The sequence below is a fragment of the Macaca fascicularis genome, chromosome 11 (genome assembly GCF_037993035.2).
Source record: "Macaca fascicularis isolate 582-1 chromosome 11, T2T-MFA8v1.1".
NCBI classification, from domain to species: domain Eukaryota; kingdom Metazoa; phylum Chordata; class Mammalia; order Primates; family Cercopithecidae; genus Macaca; species Macaca fascicularis.
In genome coordinates this window covers 123733411-123750004 of record NC_088385.1, presented here as the reverse complement: position 1 = coordinate 123750004, position 16594 = coordinate 123733411, and the positions used below count along the sequence as shown (strand labels likewise).

The following is a 16594-nucleotide window of genomic DNA, read 5'->3' as shown; positions in this document are numbered from 1 at the left end:
GAGGTGGAGTCACCTTCCTGCAGCATCTCGGGTTGAATGTGGAGCTTAGATTGGAACCAGTACTCAACCCACGCTGGTCCCTCTCCTTTCTTCCTGCCGGATTACAGGCTCTGGGCAAGGGCCAGACTGAATCCCATCAGCCTCCTCCAAAGCAGGGAGAAGTGCACTCAGCACAGAATGGATGCTTTCTATATGCTTTGGAAATACTCAGCTGGGCTGGCGGAAAAGGGTGCAAAATGAGGCCCCTATTCTAGCATCCTAAGAATGGGTTGGTCTGGGTTATTTTGAGGAGGGCAAAATTACTGACAAGTCACTCACAACACCTTCAGTGACCCTCCCACATCCCCACCCTGTCTCCATGGGATTTCTCGTCGCTCTTGTTGCCCAGGCTGGAGTGCAATGGTGCAATCTCGGCTCACTGCAACCTCCACCTCCCCAGTTCAAGCGACTTTCCTGCCTCAGCCTCCCAAGTAGCTGGGATTAAAGGTGTGCGCCACCACACCTGGCTAATTTTGTATTTTTAGTAGAGATGGGGTTTTACCCTTTTGGCCAGGCTGGTTCGAACTCCTGACCTCAGGTGATCCACCCACCTCAGCCTCCCAAAGTTCTGGGATTACAGGTGTGAGCCACCGCGCCCAGCCTGCTGCTCCTCTCTTAAGCTTCTCTCTCTCTCTCTTCCTGTGCGCCAGTTTGACTCAGCCTGCTTTGATGGGGGCACAGAGGTCTGAGCCTGGGAATATGATCATACCCAGAAAATGGCATGAGCTGGAAATTCATCCAAGGTTCTGGGAAACTCCACCTCCTCCACCCTCCACCAGGACCTTGACATTCTAGACCATGCACTGAATGCAGGGTACGAGATCTGTGTTGACGCCTCGGAACTGCTCCTCAAATTGCTTTTATGGGTGGCCTCAGAAAGTGGCGAAACCACACAGTCCTCAAAGTTCATTTTCTAAACAGATGGATGTGATCTGAAAGCCCGATTTGAGTTTCAACCCTGTCCTAGAGGTCCTCTGGCCAACCCTACCCCCAACCATCCACAAAAGAATCTTCCCTCAATTCTGGCAGCTCTGATAGTTTCCACAAACAGCAGTCACGTTCTGATAACATTCACTTATGCAGTGATCTCCAAATACTTTTTAAAAAATGAAGCCAAATGTATTCCAATTACAGGATTATTTTTCTTTCCTAATTAATTCTTTGGTGTTAAAATAATCATTCTTTTATGAAATGATGTCAGTGGTAGATGATCTTTTTTTCTAATTGTGGTAAAACACACAGAACATTAAATGTACCGTCTTAACCATTTTTACGTGCACAGTTCAATGATGCTAAGTACATTCACATTGTTGCATAATCATCACCACCATCTAACCACAGACCTCTTTTCATCTTGCAAAACTGAGACTCTGTATCCATTAGCAGTAACTCCACATTCCCTTCTCCCCACAGTCCCTGGCAACTGCCATTCTCCTGTCTATAAATTTGACTACTTTAGGTACTTCATGCAATCATACACCTAACGTTCTTTTGTATCTGGCTTATTTCAATTCACAAAATGTCCTCAAGGTTCATCCATGTTGCAGCATGTGTCAGAATTTCCTTTCTATTTCAGGCTGAATAATATTCCACTGTATGCACATACCACAGGGTGTTTATCCATTCATCTGCCAATAGACACTGGGTCACTGGCTTGCTTCTACCTTCTGGCTATTACGTGATGATCATTTTTAAAATATGTTTTTAGTTGCAAAAAGCAAGCTGATATCTACATGGTAACCCCCTGGACTTTGATGTGGGTCGCTTTACTAGTTTGTGAAATCTCCAAGTCTGGGACTTACACAATTTTGTGTCTGATGTAGAGATGTGATTTCCAGCACCCTTACAGCCTCTACAGATTCTTCCAAGTAGTTGCATTTAGGGCATCTGCTAAGCCTGTGACTCTATTCTGAGATGTGCTCACCACTGCCATCCTCAGGGAAAGCATCCACATCCCCACTGGACTCTGCAACCCAGCCCCCCTGGCGCATGAAAAGCCAATCAGAGGCGCGCTCTCTTTAATTTTGAAGGAGAAACAGAGACTGCCAGTGAACGGCTAAGTCATGCCAAGAACTGAACATCAAATTCCAGGAAGTTCCTGGTCCCTGCCCTTTCTCGGGCCTTGTTGTTTGGTTTTCCTAGGATTGCTTGAGTCCCTGCATGGAGCAATGCCTGGAAGAATTCCCTGTTTGCTTAAGCTGGTAACCCAAAGGGCCCTTAGTTGATATGCTTTCTTAATATAGTCCTAGGCACATACACAGGAAGTGTCAATAGATGCTACCTGCAGCTGGGCATGGTGGCTCCCAACACTTTGAGAGGCCAAGGCAGGCAGATCACCTGAGGTCAGGAGTTTGAGACCAGCCTGACCAACATGGTGAAACCCTGTCTCTATTAAAATTACAAAAAATTGGCCGGGCGCGGTGGCTCACACCTATAATCCCAGCACTTTGGGAGGCCAAGGCGGGTCACAAGGTCAAGAGATCGAGACCATCCTTGCCAACTTGGTGAAACCTTGTCTCTACTAAAAATACAAAAATTAGCTGGGTGTGGTAGCATGTGTCTGTAGTCCTAGCTACCTGGGAGGCTGAGGCAGCAGAATCGCTTGAACCCAGAAGGGAGAAGTTGCAGTGAGCCAAGATCGTGCCACCGCACTCCAGCCTGGCGACAGAGCAAGACTCTGTCTCAAGAAAAAAAAAAAAAATCAGTCAAGTGTAGTGACGTTTGCCTGTAATCCCAGCTACTCAGGAGGCTGAGGCAGGAAAATCACTTGAACCCAGGAGATGGAGGTTACAGTGAGCTAAGATTGTGCCACTGCACTCCAGCCTGGGCGACAGAGCAAGACTCCATCTCAGGCCGGGCGCGGTGGCTCAAGCCTGTAATCCCAGCACTTTGGGAGGCCGAGACGGGCGGATCACGAGGTCAGGAGATCAAGACCATCCTGGCTAACACGGTGAAACCCCGTCTCTACTAAAAAATACAAAAAACTAGCCGGGCGAGGTGGCAGGCGCCTGTAGTCCCAGCTACTCGGGAGGCTGAGGCAGGAGAATGGCGTAAACCTGGGAGGCGGAGCTTGCAGTGAGCTGAGATCTGGCCACTGCACTCCAGCTTGGGCGACAGAGCGAGACTCCGTCTCAAAAAAAAAAAAAAAAAAAAAAAAAAGACTCCGTCTCAAAATAAATAAAGAAATGCTCCTTGCATTTATTGACATTTATTGTGTATTAAAGTGATATGCTGGTAAATGAAAGAGTTGTACAATGGCATGTTCTGCATGCTACAATTTCCACAACAAATAGGTATAAATATGTAGAGAAAAATGGTAGCAGAGTTGCTGTTAGGTGACAGAATTGGATGTGGTTTTGGTCCTTTTTAAATGGGTTTTCCAATTTTCACAATTAAAAATAAATTACTTTTGAATTATAAGTAACTTTAAAAATTGTGACCAGGTGTGGTGGCCCATGCCAGTATTCCCAGCACTTTGGGAGGCTGAGGTGGGAGGATTGCTTGAGCCCAGGAGTTCAAGGCTGCAGTGAGCCATGTTGGCACCACTACATTCCAGCTAGGGCAATAGAGAAAGGCTGTGTCTCAAAAATAAATAAATAAATAAATAAATAAAAATAAATTTTAAAAAATCTGAGCTATTCATTTATTTGACAAATATTGATGGGGCAGCAACTATGGACAGCAACGTATAGGCACCAGGGGAAACAAACTCACTAAAAAAGAATTGGAGGCTGGCAAGCAGCCCTGAAGGAACTCAGGAGAGAAACTGTTGACCATTTGAGATGTCCACGGGAGTGAGTGAGATTCTGCCTGCTTCATTTACGCTGGCAGATTTGTGGAGGAAGCGTCTTGTTTCAAAAGAATTTCCGGCCAGGTGCGGTGGCTCACGCCTGTAATCCCAGCACTTTGGGAGGCCGAGGCGGGAGGATCACAAGGTCAGGAGAGCGAGATCATCCTGGCTAACATGATGAAACCCCGTCTCTACTAAAAATAGAAAAATTAACCGGGCATGGCAGCAGGCGCCTGTAGTCCCAGCTACTTGGGAGGCTGAGGCTGGAGAATGGCGTGAACCCGGGAGGCGGAGCTTGCAATGAGCCCAGAATGGGCTGTCAGGGTGACAGGGATATTTTAAGGAAGCTGATAAGTCGGGGCTCAGTAATCCATTCAATTTCCTGTGCTCTCCCTCCCCACTTGCCGCACCACACTGCATAGAACTGTGAGTCAATGTCACAGAAGAGGATGCCCACATCATGGGACATGTATTTGGGGTGTCGGAGCAAGGAGCCCTGTTACCTTGTCTCTGTACAGCTCAACCCAGATGGGGTAGACATTTTTATCACTTAACATTATTTAAAAAGCACTGCTATTACTATGTAAAAAAAAGTGTCCATTAAAAAAAAATTTTAAATACAGATAATTCTAAAGAAAAAAATAAAATTGCTCACACACGTACTTTTTTTTTTTTTTTTAACGATAGGATCTCACTCTGTCACCCAGGTTGGAATGCAGTGGTGCGATTATGGCTCACTGCAGCCTTGACCTCCTGGGCTCATGTGATCCTCCCACCCTCGTCTCCAGGGTAACTGGGACTATAGGTGCACGCCACCATGCCCGGCTAATATTTGCATTTGTTGTAGAGATGGGGTTTCACCATGTTGCCCAGGCTGGTCTCGAACTCCTGGGTTCAAAGTATCTGCCCATCTCGACCTCCCAAAGTGCTGGGATTACAGGCGTGTGCCAACGCACCTGGCCTATCCACATATGTAACATCTAGAGGACCACTGTTAATATTTTTTAGGCCAGGAGTCAGCAAGCTTTTCCTTTAAAAACAGACAGTAAATAGTTTTGGCTTTGTAAGCTATATGGTCTCTGCCATAACTGTTCAACTCTGCCGGAACACAGATGAACTCATAAACGATACGTAAATGGATGGGTGTAGCTGTGTTTTAGCAAAATGTTACTAATCAAAATGGGTGAATGGCTGTAGTCTGCCAACCTCTGTTCTAGTGAGTATCTTTAAGGACTTTTTAAAAAAAGTACAGGCATAAATGAATCAGTTAACGAATGAATGAAAAAAGAAAAAGCCAGTCACAAAGGCTCACACCTATGAGCCATTTGGAAGGCTGAGATGGGTGGATCACTTGAGGCAAGGAGTTCAAGACCAGCCTGGGCAACATGGAGAAACCCCATCTCTACTAAAAATAAAAAAAATTAGCTGAGCATGGTATCATGTGCCTGAAGTCTCAGCTACTTGGGAGTCTAAGGTGGGAAGATTGCTTGAGGCTGGGAGGTTGAGGTTTCAGTAAGTATGATCCACCCACTGCACTCCAGCCTGGGTGACAGAGCAAGACCTTGTCTCAGAAAAAAAAAAAAAAAAAAAAAAAAAAAAGGAAAAAACAAAGAAAAAGGACATACATACATTAAAATCACTTTTAAAAGCTCTTACATTCATCAGATGGGGGAAAAAATAAAATACAGTCATATATCGCTTAGTGACTGGGACACTGTTCTGAGAAACACATTCTTAGGTGATTTGGTCCTTGTGTGAACACCATAGAGTTGACTTACACAAAACTAGATAGCATAGCCTACTACATCTAGGCTCTATGATATAGCCTATTACTCTTAGGTTACAAACCTATATAACATGTTACTGTACTGAACACTATAGGCAATTATAACACAATGGTATTTGTATATCTAAACAGAAAGGGCACAGTAAAAATACCGTATAAAGGATGGAAAAAGGTACACCCATATAGGACACTTACTATCACTGGAGCTTGCGGGACTGGGAGTTGCTCTGGGTGAGTCAATGAAAGAGTAGTGAATGAATGTGAAGGCCTAAGACATGACTATACACTGCTGTAGAATTTACAGACACTGTACATGTAGGCTACACTACTTTTATTTTATTTTATTTTGAGATAGAGTCTCATTCTATCACCCAGACTGGATGCAGTGGCATGATCTTGGCTTACTGTAGCCTCCACCTCCCGGGTTCAAATGATTCTCCTGCCTCAGCCTCCCAAGTAGCTGGGATTATAGGCTCCTGACACCACACCTGGCTAATTTTGGTATTTTTTTAAGTAAAGACGGTGTTTCACCATGTTGGCCAGGCTGGTCTCAAACTCCTGACCTCAAATGATCTACCTGCCTTGGCCTCCTGAAGTGCTGGGATTACAGGCATGAGCCACCATGCCCGGCCGTTACATTTATTTTAAAATGTTTATTTCTTCAATCATAAATTGACCTTAGCTTACTGTAACATTTTTACTTTGTACACTGTTTTTATTTTTTGACTATTTTATAATAACACTTAGCTTAAAACAGATTGTACAGCTGTACAAAAATATTTTATTTCTTTATATCCTTATTCTATTAGGTTTTTCCAATTTTTAAAATTTTTTGTTAAAACTTAAGACACAAACATACACCTTAGCCTCACCCTAAATGGGGTCAATCATCAATATCACTGTCTTCCACCTCCACATCTTGTCCCACTGGAAGATCTTCAGGGGCAATAACATCCATGGCGCTGTCATCTCCTATGACGGCAATGAATTCTTCTGAAAGGCACTGCCTAAGGCTGCCTTATAGTTAACTCTGAGACACAGTCTCTCTCTGTCTGGAGTGCAGTGGCGCAATCACGACTCACTGCAACCTCTGCCTCCCGGGTTCAAGCAATTCTCTGGCTTAGCCTCCCGAGTAGCTGGGATTACAGGCGTCCGACGCCACGCCCGGCTAAGTTTTGTATTTTTAGTACAGATGGGGGTTTCACCATCTTGGCCAGGCTGGTCTTGAACTCCTGACCTCATGATCTGCCCACCTTGGCCTCTCAAAGTGCTGGGATTGCAGGTGTGAGCCACCATGCCCAGCCAACTTTTATGTTTTATAAGTAGAAAAAGTGCACTCTAAAATGACAATGGGCCGGGCACTGTGGCTCACGCCTGTAATCTCAGCACTTTGGGAGGTTGAGGCAGGTAGATCACCTGAGATCAGGAGCTTGAGACCAGCCTGGCCAACATGGCGAAATCCTGTCTCTACTAAAAATACAAAAATTAACCAGGCATGGTGGTGAATGCCTGTAATCCCAGTTATTTGGGAGGCTGAGGCAGGAGAATCACTTGAACCTGGGAGATGGCGGTTGCAATGAGCCGAGATCGTGCCACTGCAGCCTGGGCGATAAGAGCAAAACTCGGTTTCAAAAAAAAAAGAGAAAAAGAAAAGAAAATGACAATGAAAAGTATAGTAAACATATAAACCAGTAACATAGTCTTTTATTATCATTATCAAGCATTAGGTACTGTACATAAATTGCATGCACTCTTCTTTTATATGACTGGCAGGACAATAGGTTTACCCCAGCATCAACACAAATACGTAAGGCACTGTGCTACAGCATTATGACGGCTGTAGTATCACTAGGCAATAGAATTTTCCAGCTCCATTATAACCTTATGGGACCACTGCTGTCTATATGGTCCATCGTTGATGGAAACATCATTACGTGACACATGACTGTAATATAAAAGGCCAAACTGGGCCAGGCGCGGTGGCTCACGCCTGTAATCCCAGCACTTTGGGAGGCCGAGGTCGACGGATCACCTCAGGTCAGGAGTTCGAGACCAGCCTGGCCAACATGGTGAAACCCCATCTCTACGAAAAATACAAAAATTAGCTGGGTGTGGTGGCAGGCACCTGTAATCCTGGCTACTTAAGAGGCTGAGACAGGAGAATCACTTGAACCTGGGAGGCAGAGGTTGCAGTGAGCCGGGATTGCACCACTGCACCCCAGCCTGGGCAACAGAGTGAAACTCCATCTCAAAAAAATAAAAATAAAAAAAGGCCAAACTGCGCAAAGTAGGTTTCTGATCTCCAGTGCCCACCAAGAGGCAATTATTATTTCCAGTTTCTTGGTTGTCCTTCCAGAAATATTCCAGACCTGCACTATTCATACACTGATCACTAACCATTTTGAATACTCGAAATGTGGTTGGTTGGAACTGACATAAGCTGTATGTGTAAGATACCAGATTACAAAGACTTAATGTGAAAAAAGAATGTAAAACCAGGCGCAGTGGCTCACGCCTGTAATCCCAGCACTCTGGGAGGCCGAGGCGGGCGGATCACGAGGTCAGGAGTTTGAGACCAGCTTGACCAATACAGTGAAACCCTGTCTCTACTAAAAATACAAAAATTCACTAGGCGTGGTGGCACGTGCCTGTGATCCCAGCTACTCAGGAGGCTGAGGCAGGAGAACTGCTTAAACCTGAGATTGCAGTGAGCTAAGATCGCGCCACTGCACTCCAGCCTGGGCAACAGAGTGAGACTCTGTCTCAAAAAAAAAAAAATGTAAAATATCTCATTTATAATTTTTATATTGATTGCATGTTGAAATGACAATCTTTTGGGGCCAGGTGCGGTGGCCCATGCCTGTAATGATCCCAGCACTTTGGGAGGCCAAGGCAGGTGGATTGCTTGAGCTCAGAGGTCCGAGACCAGCCTGGGCAACAAAGGGAAATTCCGTCTCTACAAAAACTATAAAAATTAGCCAGGTGTGGTGGCATGCACCAGTAGTACCAGTTACTTGGGAGGCTGAGGTGGGAGGATCACCTGAGCCCAGGGAGGTCGAGGCTCCAGTGAGCCGTGATCACACTACTGCCAGTCTGGGTGATGCAGTGAGATCCTGTCTCAAAACAAACAAACAAACAAACAAAACCCAAATATTTTTGATATACTGGGTTAAATAAAATCAATTATTATAATTGATTCCACCTGTTTCTGTTTAGTTTTCCGTAACTAGAAGATGTTAATTTACCTATGTGGCTTACCTTGAATTTCTATTATTGAGTGCTGGTTTAGATATGCATGAGGAGTAATAGCAGGGTGGAATTTGGAATTTATAACATGACACAGAGCTTGTGCCTCAATTCTCAAGTGAAAGGGTACATGCCCCAAGCCCAGCCAAGCGCCCCACTCTACCACCGTGGGGGTTGGATTCCCATGCTCACCTGTTGTACAGCTGCTGGGAGCTGAATGTATAAAGCACATAGAGGGTGTTCCCCGCCAGAAAGGCCAAGATCCACAAGATGACCAGTACCGACCTCTTCTCCTAAGACAAAGCAAGACATCTGTGATATCAAAGGTGGATGTGGCAGAACCTTCCAGAATGTACCCTGACTGGCAGCTTTTCACTTTGTCAACGTTTTGAAGGAAGTGGTGCTGAAGGTGAAGGGAAGGGCATTGGAACCTTTCCATTCCACTGAGACCCAAGCGGTGGTCACGGAGAAGGTGGCAGAATGGTGGACATCTGCTTGAAAAACTATCTAGAAAGGCAAGAGAGCAACGTGGTTCACAGCAGACTAGAGCTGGATGGCACACATTCAAATCCCTGGTCAAATCCTGTGTGGGAGCTGTCCAACTCCAGGCAAGTTATTTCAACTCTTTCAGTTTCCCTTTCCTCATCTGTAAAATGGGTTTATCTTAGTATCTACCTTAAAGAGTTGTAAGAATCAAAGTACATAAAATGCTGTTAAGAACTAAAGCACAGAGAGGTTAAGAAACCTCAAGGGCATGGGTCTTCATTTGAAAATGGAGTTGTTGTTAAAAATTAAATCAAATTTTTAATTTTAATTTTTTTTCTGTTGCCTAGGCTGGAGTACAGTAGGGTGATCATAGCTCACTGTAACCTTGAACTCCTGGGCTCAAGTGATCCTCCTGCCTCAGCCTCCTGAGAAGCTAGCACCACAGGCAGGTGTCACTATACCTGGCTAATTAAAAAAAAAATTTTTTTTGTAGAGACAGAATCTTGCTATTTGGCTCAGGCTAGTCCTGAACTCCTCACCTCAAGTGATCCTCCTGCCTTGGGCTCCCAAAACACTGGAATTACAGGCAAAAGTCACATTTTTAAATGCAAACATTCAGTCTGGTACAGATTCATATTTGAAGCTTGCTAAGCAATAGGACTGATTATTAAGAGTTTATAACCCAGCAGAAGATTCGGATCTAGAGGTTGCAAATTTCTGCTTTCACTTTTTCTAGGACAGACCTCTAGCCCACTGCCCTGGACTGACCGTTCCATGGAGCACCACAGTGTAGAATTAAATTCAAACTTATACATCTAATTCTCAAAGCCCTTCACAATCCAGCCCCATTTCTCCTTCTTCAGCCTCGTTCCTGTCTAGTCCCCAGGAAGACAAATTGGAAATCCTCAGTTTGCTATTTCCCAGCAGTTTCACAGCCTTAGAGCAATCCTAGGAAATGTCTGAAGGAGATGCAAAGAGGGGCATGTTCCTGCCTATGTACCCTGGGACACACAGGCAGACCCCTCTGCTGTTAATTCTCAACAGCTCATGTCTTTTCTTGGACTGGAATGGCTACATTGCTGGAATAAGATGAGGTCATAACTTTCCCAGTGCAACCTTCCCTGTGGTTTCGGTAAATGCTCATACACACTGTCTCCAGACACAGCTCGGTGCCCCACGCACTGTTACGACGCACATTTCCAGAGAGTGGACGAAACAAATGCATCTCCATCCACCCATTATTCCAGGAGCGGTCAAGGTTAATGACGCTAGAAACCACCTCCAACCAACCAACTGCTCTTATCAATGTGATTAATCCACCCGGTAGCTCTTTTTACTCCAATAAATAATAGATTCCAGTTTAATTCTCTATGAATCCAAACCAAAGGTGGAATAGGAAGAGGGAATTAGCAATGTTCTGGGAAGACAGAATCTGAAGGACAAAGGAGGTAGTTTTCTCCTAATAAGCTGAGATGCCTACGCTTACTAAGGGCCATGTGGACCTGCTCTTATGGAACATATGCACACACAGGCAAAGTGTCACCTGTGTCTTCATGAGGATCAAGGACCCCTGGAGGCCCGTCCATTGATACAGAGATCCTCTCAGCTCCTAAAATTTAAGTAAAGGTGCCACTTGGATGTTACTGCATTTGAGAGAGACCTAGCCCCCAAAGCTGCCTCCTACTGTTTTTGTTTGTTTTTGAGATGGAGTTTCGCTCTTGTTGCCCAGCCCGGAGTGCAATGGTGCAATCTCGGCTCAATGCAATCTCTGCCTCCTGGGTTCAAGTGGTTCTCCTGCCTCAGCCTCCCAAGTGACTGGATTACAGGCACCCACCACCATGCCCAGATAATTTTTGTATTTTTAGTAGAGATGGGGTTTCACCATGTTGGCCAGGTTGGTCTCGAACTCCTGAACTCAGGTGATCTACCTGCCTCAGCCTGCCAAAGTGCTGGGATTATAGGCGTAAGCCACTGTCCCTGGCCCCTCCTACTGTTTTAACAGCAGCAGAAAGGAGTTTGCATAAAGAAGAGACTAAGGGTCAGGAACGACCTCTGACTCTGTCCCCAACTCCGAACCTCAATGTGCTCACATGCAAATGGAGACTGGGTTGTCCTCCATCCTGCATGGAGGCCCAAGTGTTTTTGAGAAAGCAGATGATGTTATAGAAGGGTCAGTGAAGCTGGTGATTATTATGGGATCACCTGTGCAGGAGAAAGCACAGCCTTAAAAACAAAAAAATTAGTTCCATAGGTTTTTGGTGAACAGGTGGTATTACATGAATAAGTTCTTCAGCAGTGATTTGCGAGATTTTCACACACCCATCACCTGGGCAGTATACGCTGAACCCAACTTGTAGTCTTTTATCCCTCACCCCCTTCCCACCCTTTCCCCTAGAGTCCCCAAAGTCCACTGTATCATTCTTATGCCTTTGTATCCTCACAGCTTAGCTACCACTTATCAGTGAGAACATACAAGGTTTATTTTTTCATTCCTGAGTTACTTTACTTAGAATAATAATCTCCAATCCCATCCAGGTTGCTGCTAATTCAATTAATTCATTCCTTTTTATGGCTGAGTAGTATTCCTTCATATACATATACCAGTTTCTTTACCTACACATTGATTGATGGGCATTTGGGCTGGTTCTACATTTTTGAAATTGTGAACTGTGCTGCTATAAACATGCGTGAGCAAGTATTTTTCTCGTATAATGACTTCTTTTCCTCTGGGTAGATGCCTAGTAGTGGGATTTCTGGATCAAATGGTAGATCTACTTTTAGTTCTTTAAGGAATCTCCACACTGTTTTCCATAGTGGTTGTATTAGTTTATGTCCGCACCAGCAGTGTAAAAGTGTTCCTGCATCCATACCGACATCTATTATTTTTTGATTTTTTGATTACGGCCATTCTTGCAGGAGTGAGGTGGTATCGCATTGTGTTTTGATTTGCATTTCCCTGATCATTAGTGATGTTGAGTATTTTTTCATAAGTTTGTTGGCCATTTGTATATCTTCTTTTGAGAATTGCCTATTCACATCCTTAGGCCACTTTTTTATGAGATTTTTTTTTTTTTTTTTTTTTTCTGAAAGCACAGACTTTTGAAAACTAGCTCAATTAAATGTTTCCTATATGCCAGGCGCCATGCTAAACAGCACCTTCTTTTTTTTTTTTTTTTTTTAACAGAGAAGGTCTTGCTCTGTTGCCCAGGTTGGAGTGCAGTAGTGTAATCATAGCTCACTGCAGCCTTGAACTCCTGGGATCAAGCAATCCTCCTGCTTCAGCCTCCTGAGTAGCTAGGAGGAGAGGCACATGCCACCACACCTGGCTAACTTTTAGAAAATATTTTGCAAGCCGGGTGCAGTGGCTCACGCCTGTAATCCCAGCACTTTGGGAGGCTGAGGTTGGTGGATCACCTGAGGTCAGGTATTCAAGACCAGCCTGGCCAACGTGGTGAAACCCCATCTCTACTAAAAATACACAAATGAGCCGGGTGTGGTGGCATGCGCCTGTAATCTCACCTACTCAGGAAGCTGAGGCAGGAGAATCGCTTGGTAATCTTGGTGGTACACACTTGTAATCTCACTACTTGGGAGGCGGAGGTTGCAGCGAGTGGAGATCGCACCACTGCACTCCAGCCTGGGTGAGAGACTGAGACTTCATCTCAAAAAAAAAAAAAAAAAATTGTAGAGAAGAGGGGGGGTCTTGCTATGTTGCCCAGGCTGGTCTCAAACTCCTGGGTTCAAGAGATCCTCCTGCCTCAGCCTCCTGAGTTGCTGGGATTAGAGGCATAGGCCACCATGCCCAGTACTTGTGCTTAACACCTTGTATGCACTCCTTCTTTTCCTTCCTTCTTTCCCTCCCTCTCTCCCTTCCTCCCTCCCTCCTTGCTTCCTTCCTTCCTTTCTTTTCTCTCTTTTCTGTCTTTTTTTTTCTTTTCTGATGGAGTTTCACTCTTATTGCCCAGGCTGGTGTGCAATGACATGATCTTGGCTCACTTCAACCTCCACCTCCTGGGTTCAATTCTCCTGCCTCAGTTTCCCAAGTACCTGGGATTACAGGTGTGAGTCACCACACCCGGCTAATTTTGTATTTTTTTAGTAGAGATGGGATTTCACCACGTTGTTCAGGCTGGTCTTGAACTCCTGACCTCAAGTGATCCACCCACCTTGGCCTCCCAAAGTGCTGGGATTACAGGCATGAGCCACCGCGCCTGGCTTTTATTTTTTTCTTCTTTTTTAAGACAGAGTCTCACTCTGTCACCCAGGTTGGAGTGCGGTGGTGTGATCTTGGCTCGCTGCAACCTCTACCTCCCAGATTCAAATGATTCTCATGCCTCAGCCTCCTGAGTAGTTAGGATTACAGGTGAGTAGTTGGGATTACAGGCATGAGCCACCACGACCTGCCTAGATGCACTATTTTATTTAATCCTTTCAATGGGTTTGTGAACTGGTGCCAACAGGCTCTTTTCCAGAGGCAGCACCTGAGGCTGAGATCACCAAGGTAACCTAATTGAGGGTCTGCAGGTGGGTGGAGGAGTAGGGATTTGAACCTGGAATGAGCATGGGCTCAACTACCTGGGTGCAAATCATGATGCCACCACTTGCACTGGCTGTGTGACCTCAGGTAAGGAACTTAGTGTCTCTGAGCCACTCTTTCCTCGGTGGGAAAATGACAGAATGATTTTGTTTCCCTCCCCGGTTGCTGGGATGAACCTGCTGAGATGAGCAATGGGCTCAGCAGACACAGAGGACATGCAGGAGGATGGCGGTGAAGCTCTATGTCCACCCAGCAGCGTAAGAGGTATGGCCATAAGCATGAAGGTGGAATGAAAGTAACCTAATGGGGCCAGGTGTGGTGGCTCACGCCTGTAATCCCAGCACTTTTGGAGGCCGAGGCATGCAGATTACCTGAGGTCAGGAGTTTGAGACCAGCCTGGCCAACATGGCAAAACCCCATCTCTACTAAAAATACAAAATTAGCTGGGCATGGTGGTGTGTGTCTGTAATCCCAGCTATTGGGAAGACTGAGGCAGGGGAATTGCTTGAACCTGGGAGGCAGAGGTTGCAGTGTGCCGAGATCATGCCACTGCACTTCAGCCTGGGCAACAGAGCAAGATTCCGTCTCAAAAAGAAACAAACAAAAAATGAAAGTGAGCTAATGGGCCGGGCGCGGTGGCTCATGCCTGTAATCCCAGCACTTTGGGAGGCCGAGGCGGGCGGATCACAAGGTCAGGAGATCGAGACCACGGTGAAACCCCGTCTCTACTAAAAATACAAAAAATGAGCCGGGTGCAGTGGCGGGCACCTGTAGTCCCAGCTACTCGGGAGGCTGGGGCAGGAGAATGGCGTGAACCCAGGAGGCGGAGCTTGCAGTGAGCCAGGATCGCGCCACTGCACTCCAGCTTGGGCGACAGAGCAAGACTCCATCTCAAAAAAAAAAAAAAAAAAAAAAAAAAAAAAGAAAGTGAGCTAATGAGCTGAATGTCTGTGGCGTAAAGGGACTCGGCCAGGGGGATGTGAAGGAGATGCTGCTGTTGGAGGGGAGAAGGAAGGAACATTCAGGGATCTACCCAGGGGTGACAAGCAGAAGAATGGCCTCCCTAGGAGGCTGAGGTCGGAGGATCGCTTGAGCCTGGGAGTTGGAAGCTGCAATAAGCTATGGTCATGCCACTGCACTCCAGCCTGGGGGACAGGGCAAGACTCTGTCTCTAAAAATTATAAAATAAAAGAAGAGGTTTTGGTGAGATCATGGCAGATGGGAGGCAGGACTAGATTGCAGCTCCAGACAGAGCAGCGGGTGGCAGCTCGCACTGTGAATTTTAGCACCAGATTGACTGCAAGGACAAACCAGCAATCCCGAGAGGACCCACAGACTCTCTGAAGGAAGTGGACCGCTCCTGCAGGACCCAGGAGAGCCCCCCAAAACTGTGAGTGCCCCAACTGCGGAAATGGGAAAGGGAGACCCTCCTCCCCCGAACACTCACCCTCACCAGGCAAGCTGAAGGTCTATTTGCGGGAGAAGTTTCCGACTTTATCTGGCGCTGAGTCAATTTGGAGAGCCGAGCAAAATACAGGGGTAAAGGAAGCAACAGCAAGGCCCTGGGAGCTCGCTGGGTCCCCGAGCAGTCCTTTCCTGCCTGGCACCACGGAGATCCAATGGGTAGGAGCAGGGGCTAAAACTCCATAGGGAGAAGCAAATCTCTAGCTGAACAATGAAATAATTTGAACAGGGTAAGAAGCCTCCTGGCCAGAACTCAGGGGAGGGTGCAAATCCAGCGTGCAGACTCCACAGCAGGGGAAGAACTGAACCCTCTTATTTAGCAGCTGGGAAGTGGACAGCCTGGGGCGGGTTTTCAAGCCCCTATCGCTCTCCACCTGAAAACGGTCTGGGGGCTGTTGCGGTGAGCACAGTGGGAGTGAGACCGGCCCTTCATTTTGCATGGGAGCTGGGTGAGGCCTGTGACTGCCAGCTTTCCCCCACTTCCCTGACAACCTGCATGACTCAGCAGAAGCAGCCATAATCCTCCGTGGTACACAACTCCAGTGAGCTGGGAATGTCACCTACTTCCCCCATAGCAAGACCCGCCCAAGGAAGAGTCTGAGGTCAGACACGCCTAGCCTCACCCCCACCAGGTCCTTCCCTAGGTAGGTCTTCCCTGGTAGCGGAAGACAATGGGCAAATGAACTTGGGAGTTCTAGGGCCCTGCTGGTTCCTCTCTACATTAGGGCAGCTGATGATCTCTGGAAAGCGCCACCTCCTGGCAGGAGGCCAACCAGCACAAAAATAGCACATTAAACCACCAAAGCTAAGAACCCTCATGGAGTCCATTGTACCCTCCACCACCTCCACGGGAACAGGCACCGGTATCCACGGCTGAGAGGCCCATAGACAGTTCACATCACAGGACTCTGTGCAGACAACCCCCGGTACCAGCCTGGAGCCAGGTAGACTCACTGGGTGGCTAGACCCAGAAGACAGACAACAATCACTGCAGTTTGGCTCACAGGAAGCCACATCCATAGGAAAAGGGGGAGAATATAACAAAGGAACACCCCGTGGGACAAAAGAATCTGAACAACAGCCTTCAGCCCTAGACCTTCCGTCTGACAGAGCCTACCCAAATGAGAAGGAACCAGAAAACCAACCCTGGTAATATGACAAAACAAGGCTCTTCACACCCCTCAAAAATCACGCTAGTTCACCAGCAATGGATCTAAACCAAGAAGAAATCCCTGATTTACCTGAA

The 16594-nt window shown here is 46.4% G+C and overlaps 1 protein-coding gene across 7 annotated transcripts in view; it reads right to left on the bottom strand.

Moving 5' to 3' along the window:
- RNFT2 (ring finger protein, transmembrane 2) overlaps positions 1 to 16594 on the bottom strand; it is a 112961-nt gene that overhangs the window by 69085 nt on the left and 27282 nt on the right. For 5 of the 7 annotated variants that reach the window (XM_045366039.3, XM_045366037.3, XM_074007967.1 and 2 more), the window contains exon 6: positions 9054 to 9154. In XM_045366039.3, coding sequence (XP_045221974.1) covers positions 9054 to 9154 — 101 coding nt within the window. Of the gene's footprint in view, positions 1 to 6451; positions 6588 to 7301; positions 8729 to 9053; positions 9155 to 16594 lie in introns of those variants that run through there. The other 2 variants (XM_074007970.1, XM_074007969.1) reach the window with 2 other exon arrangements.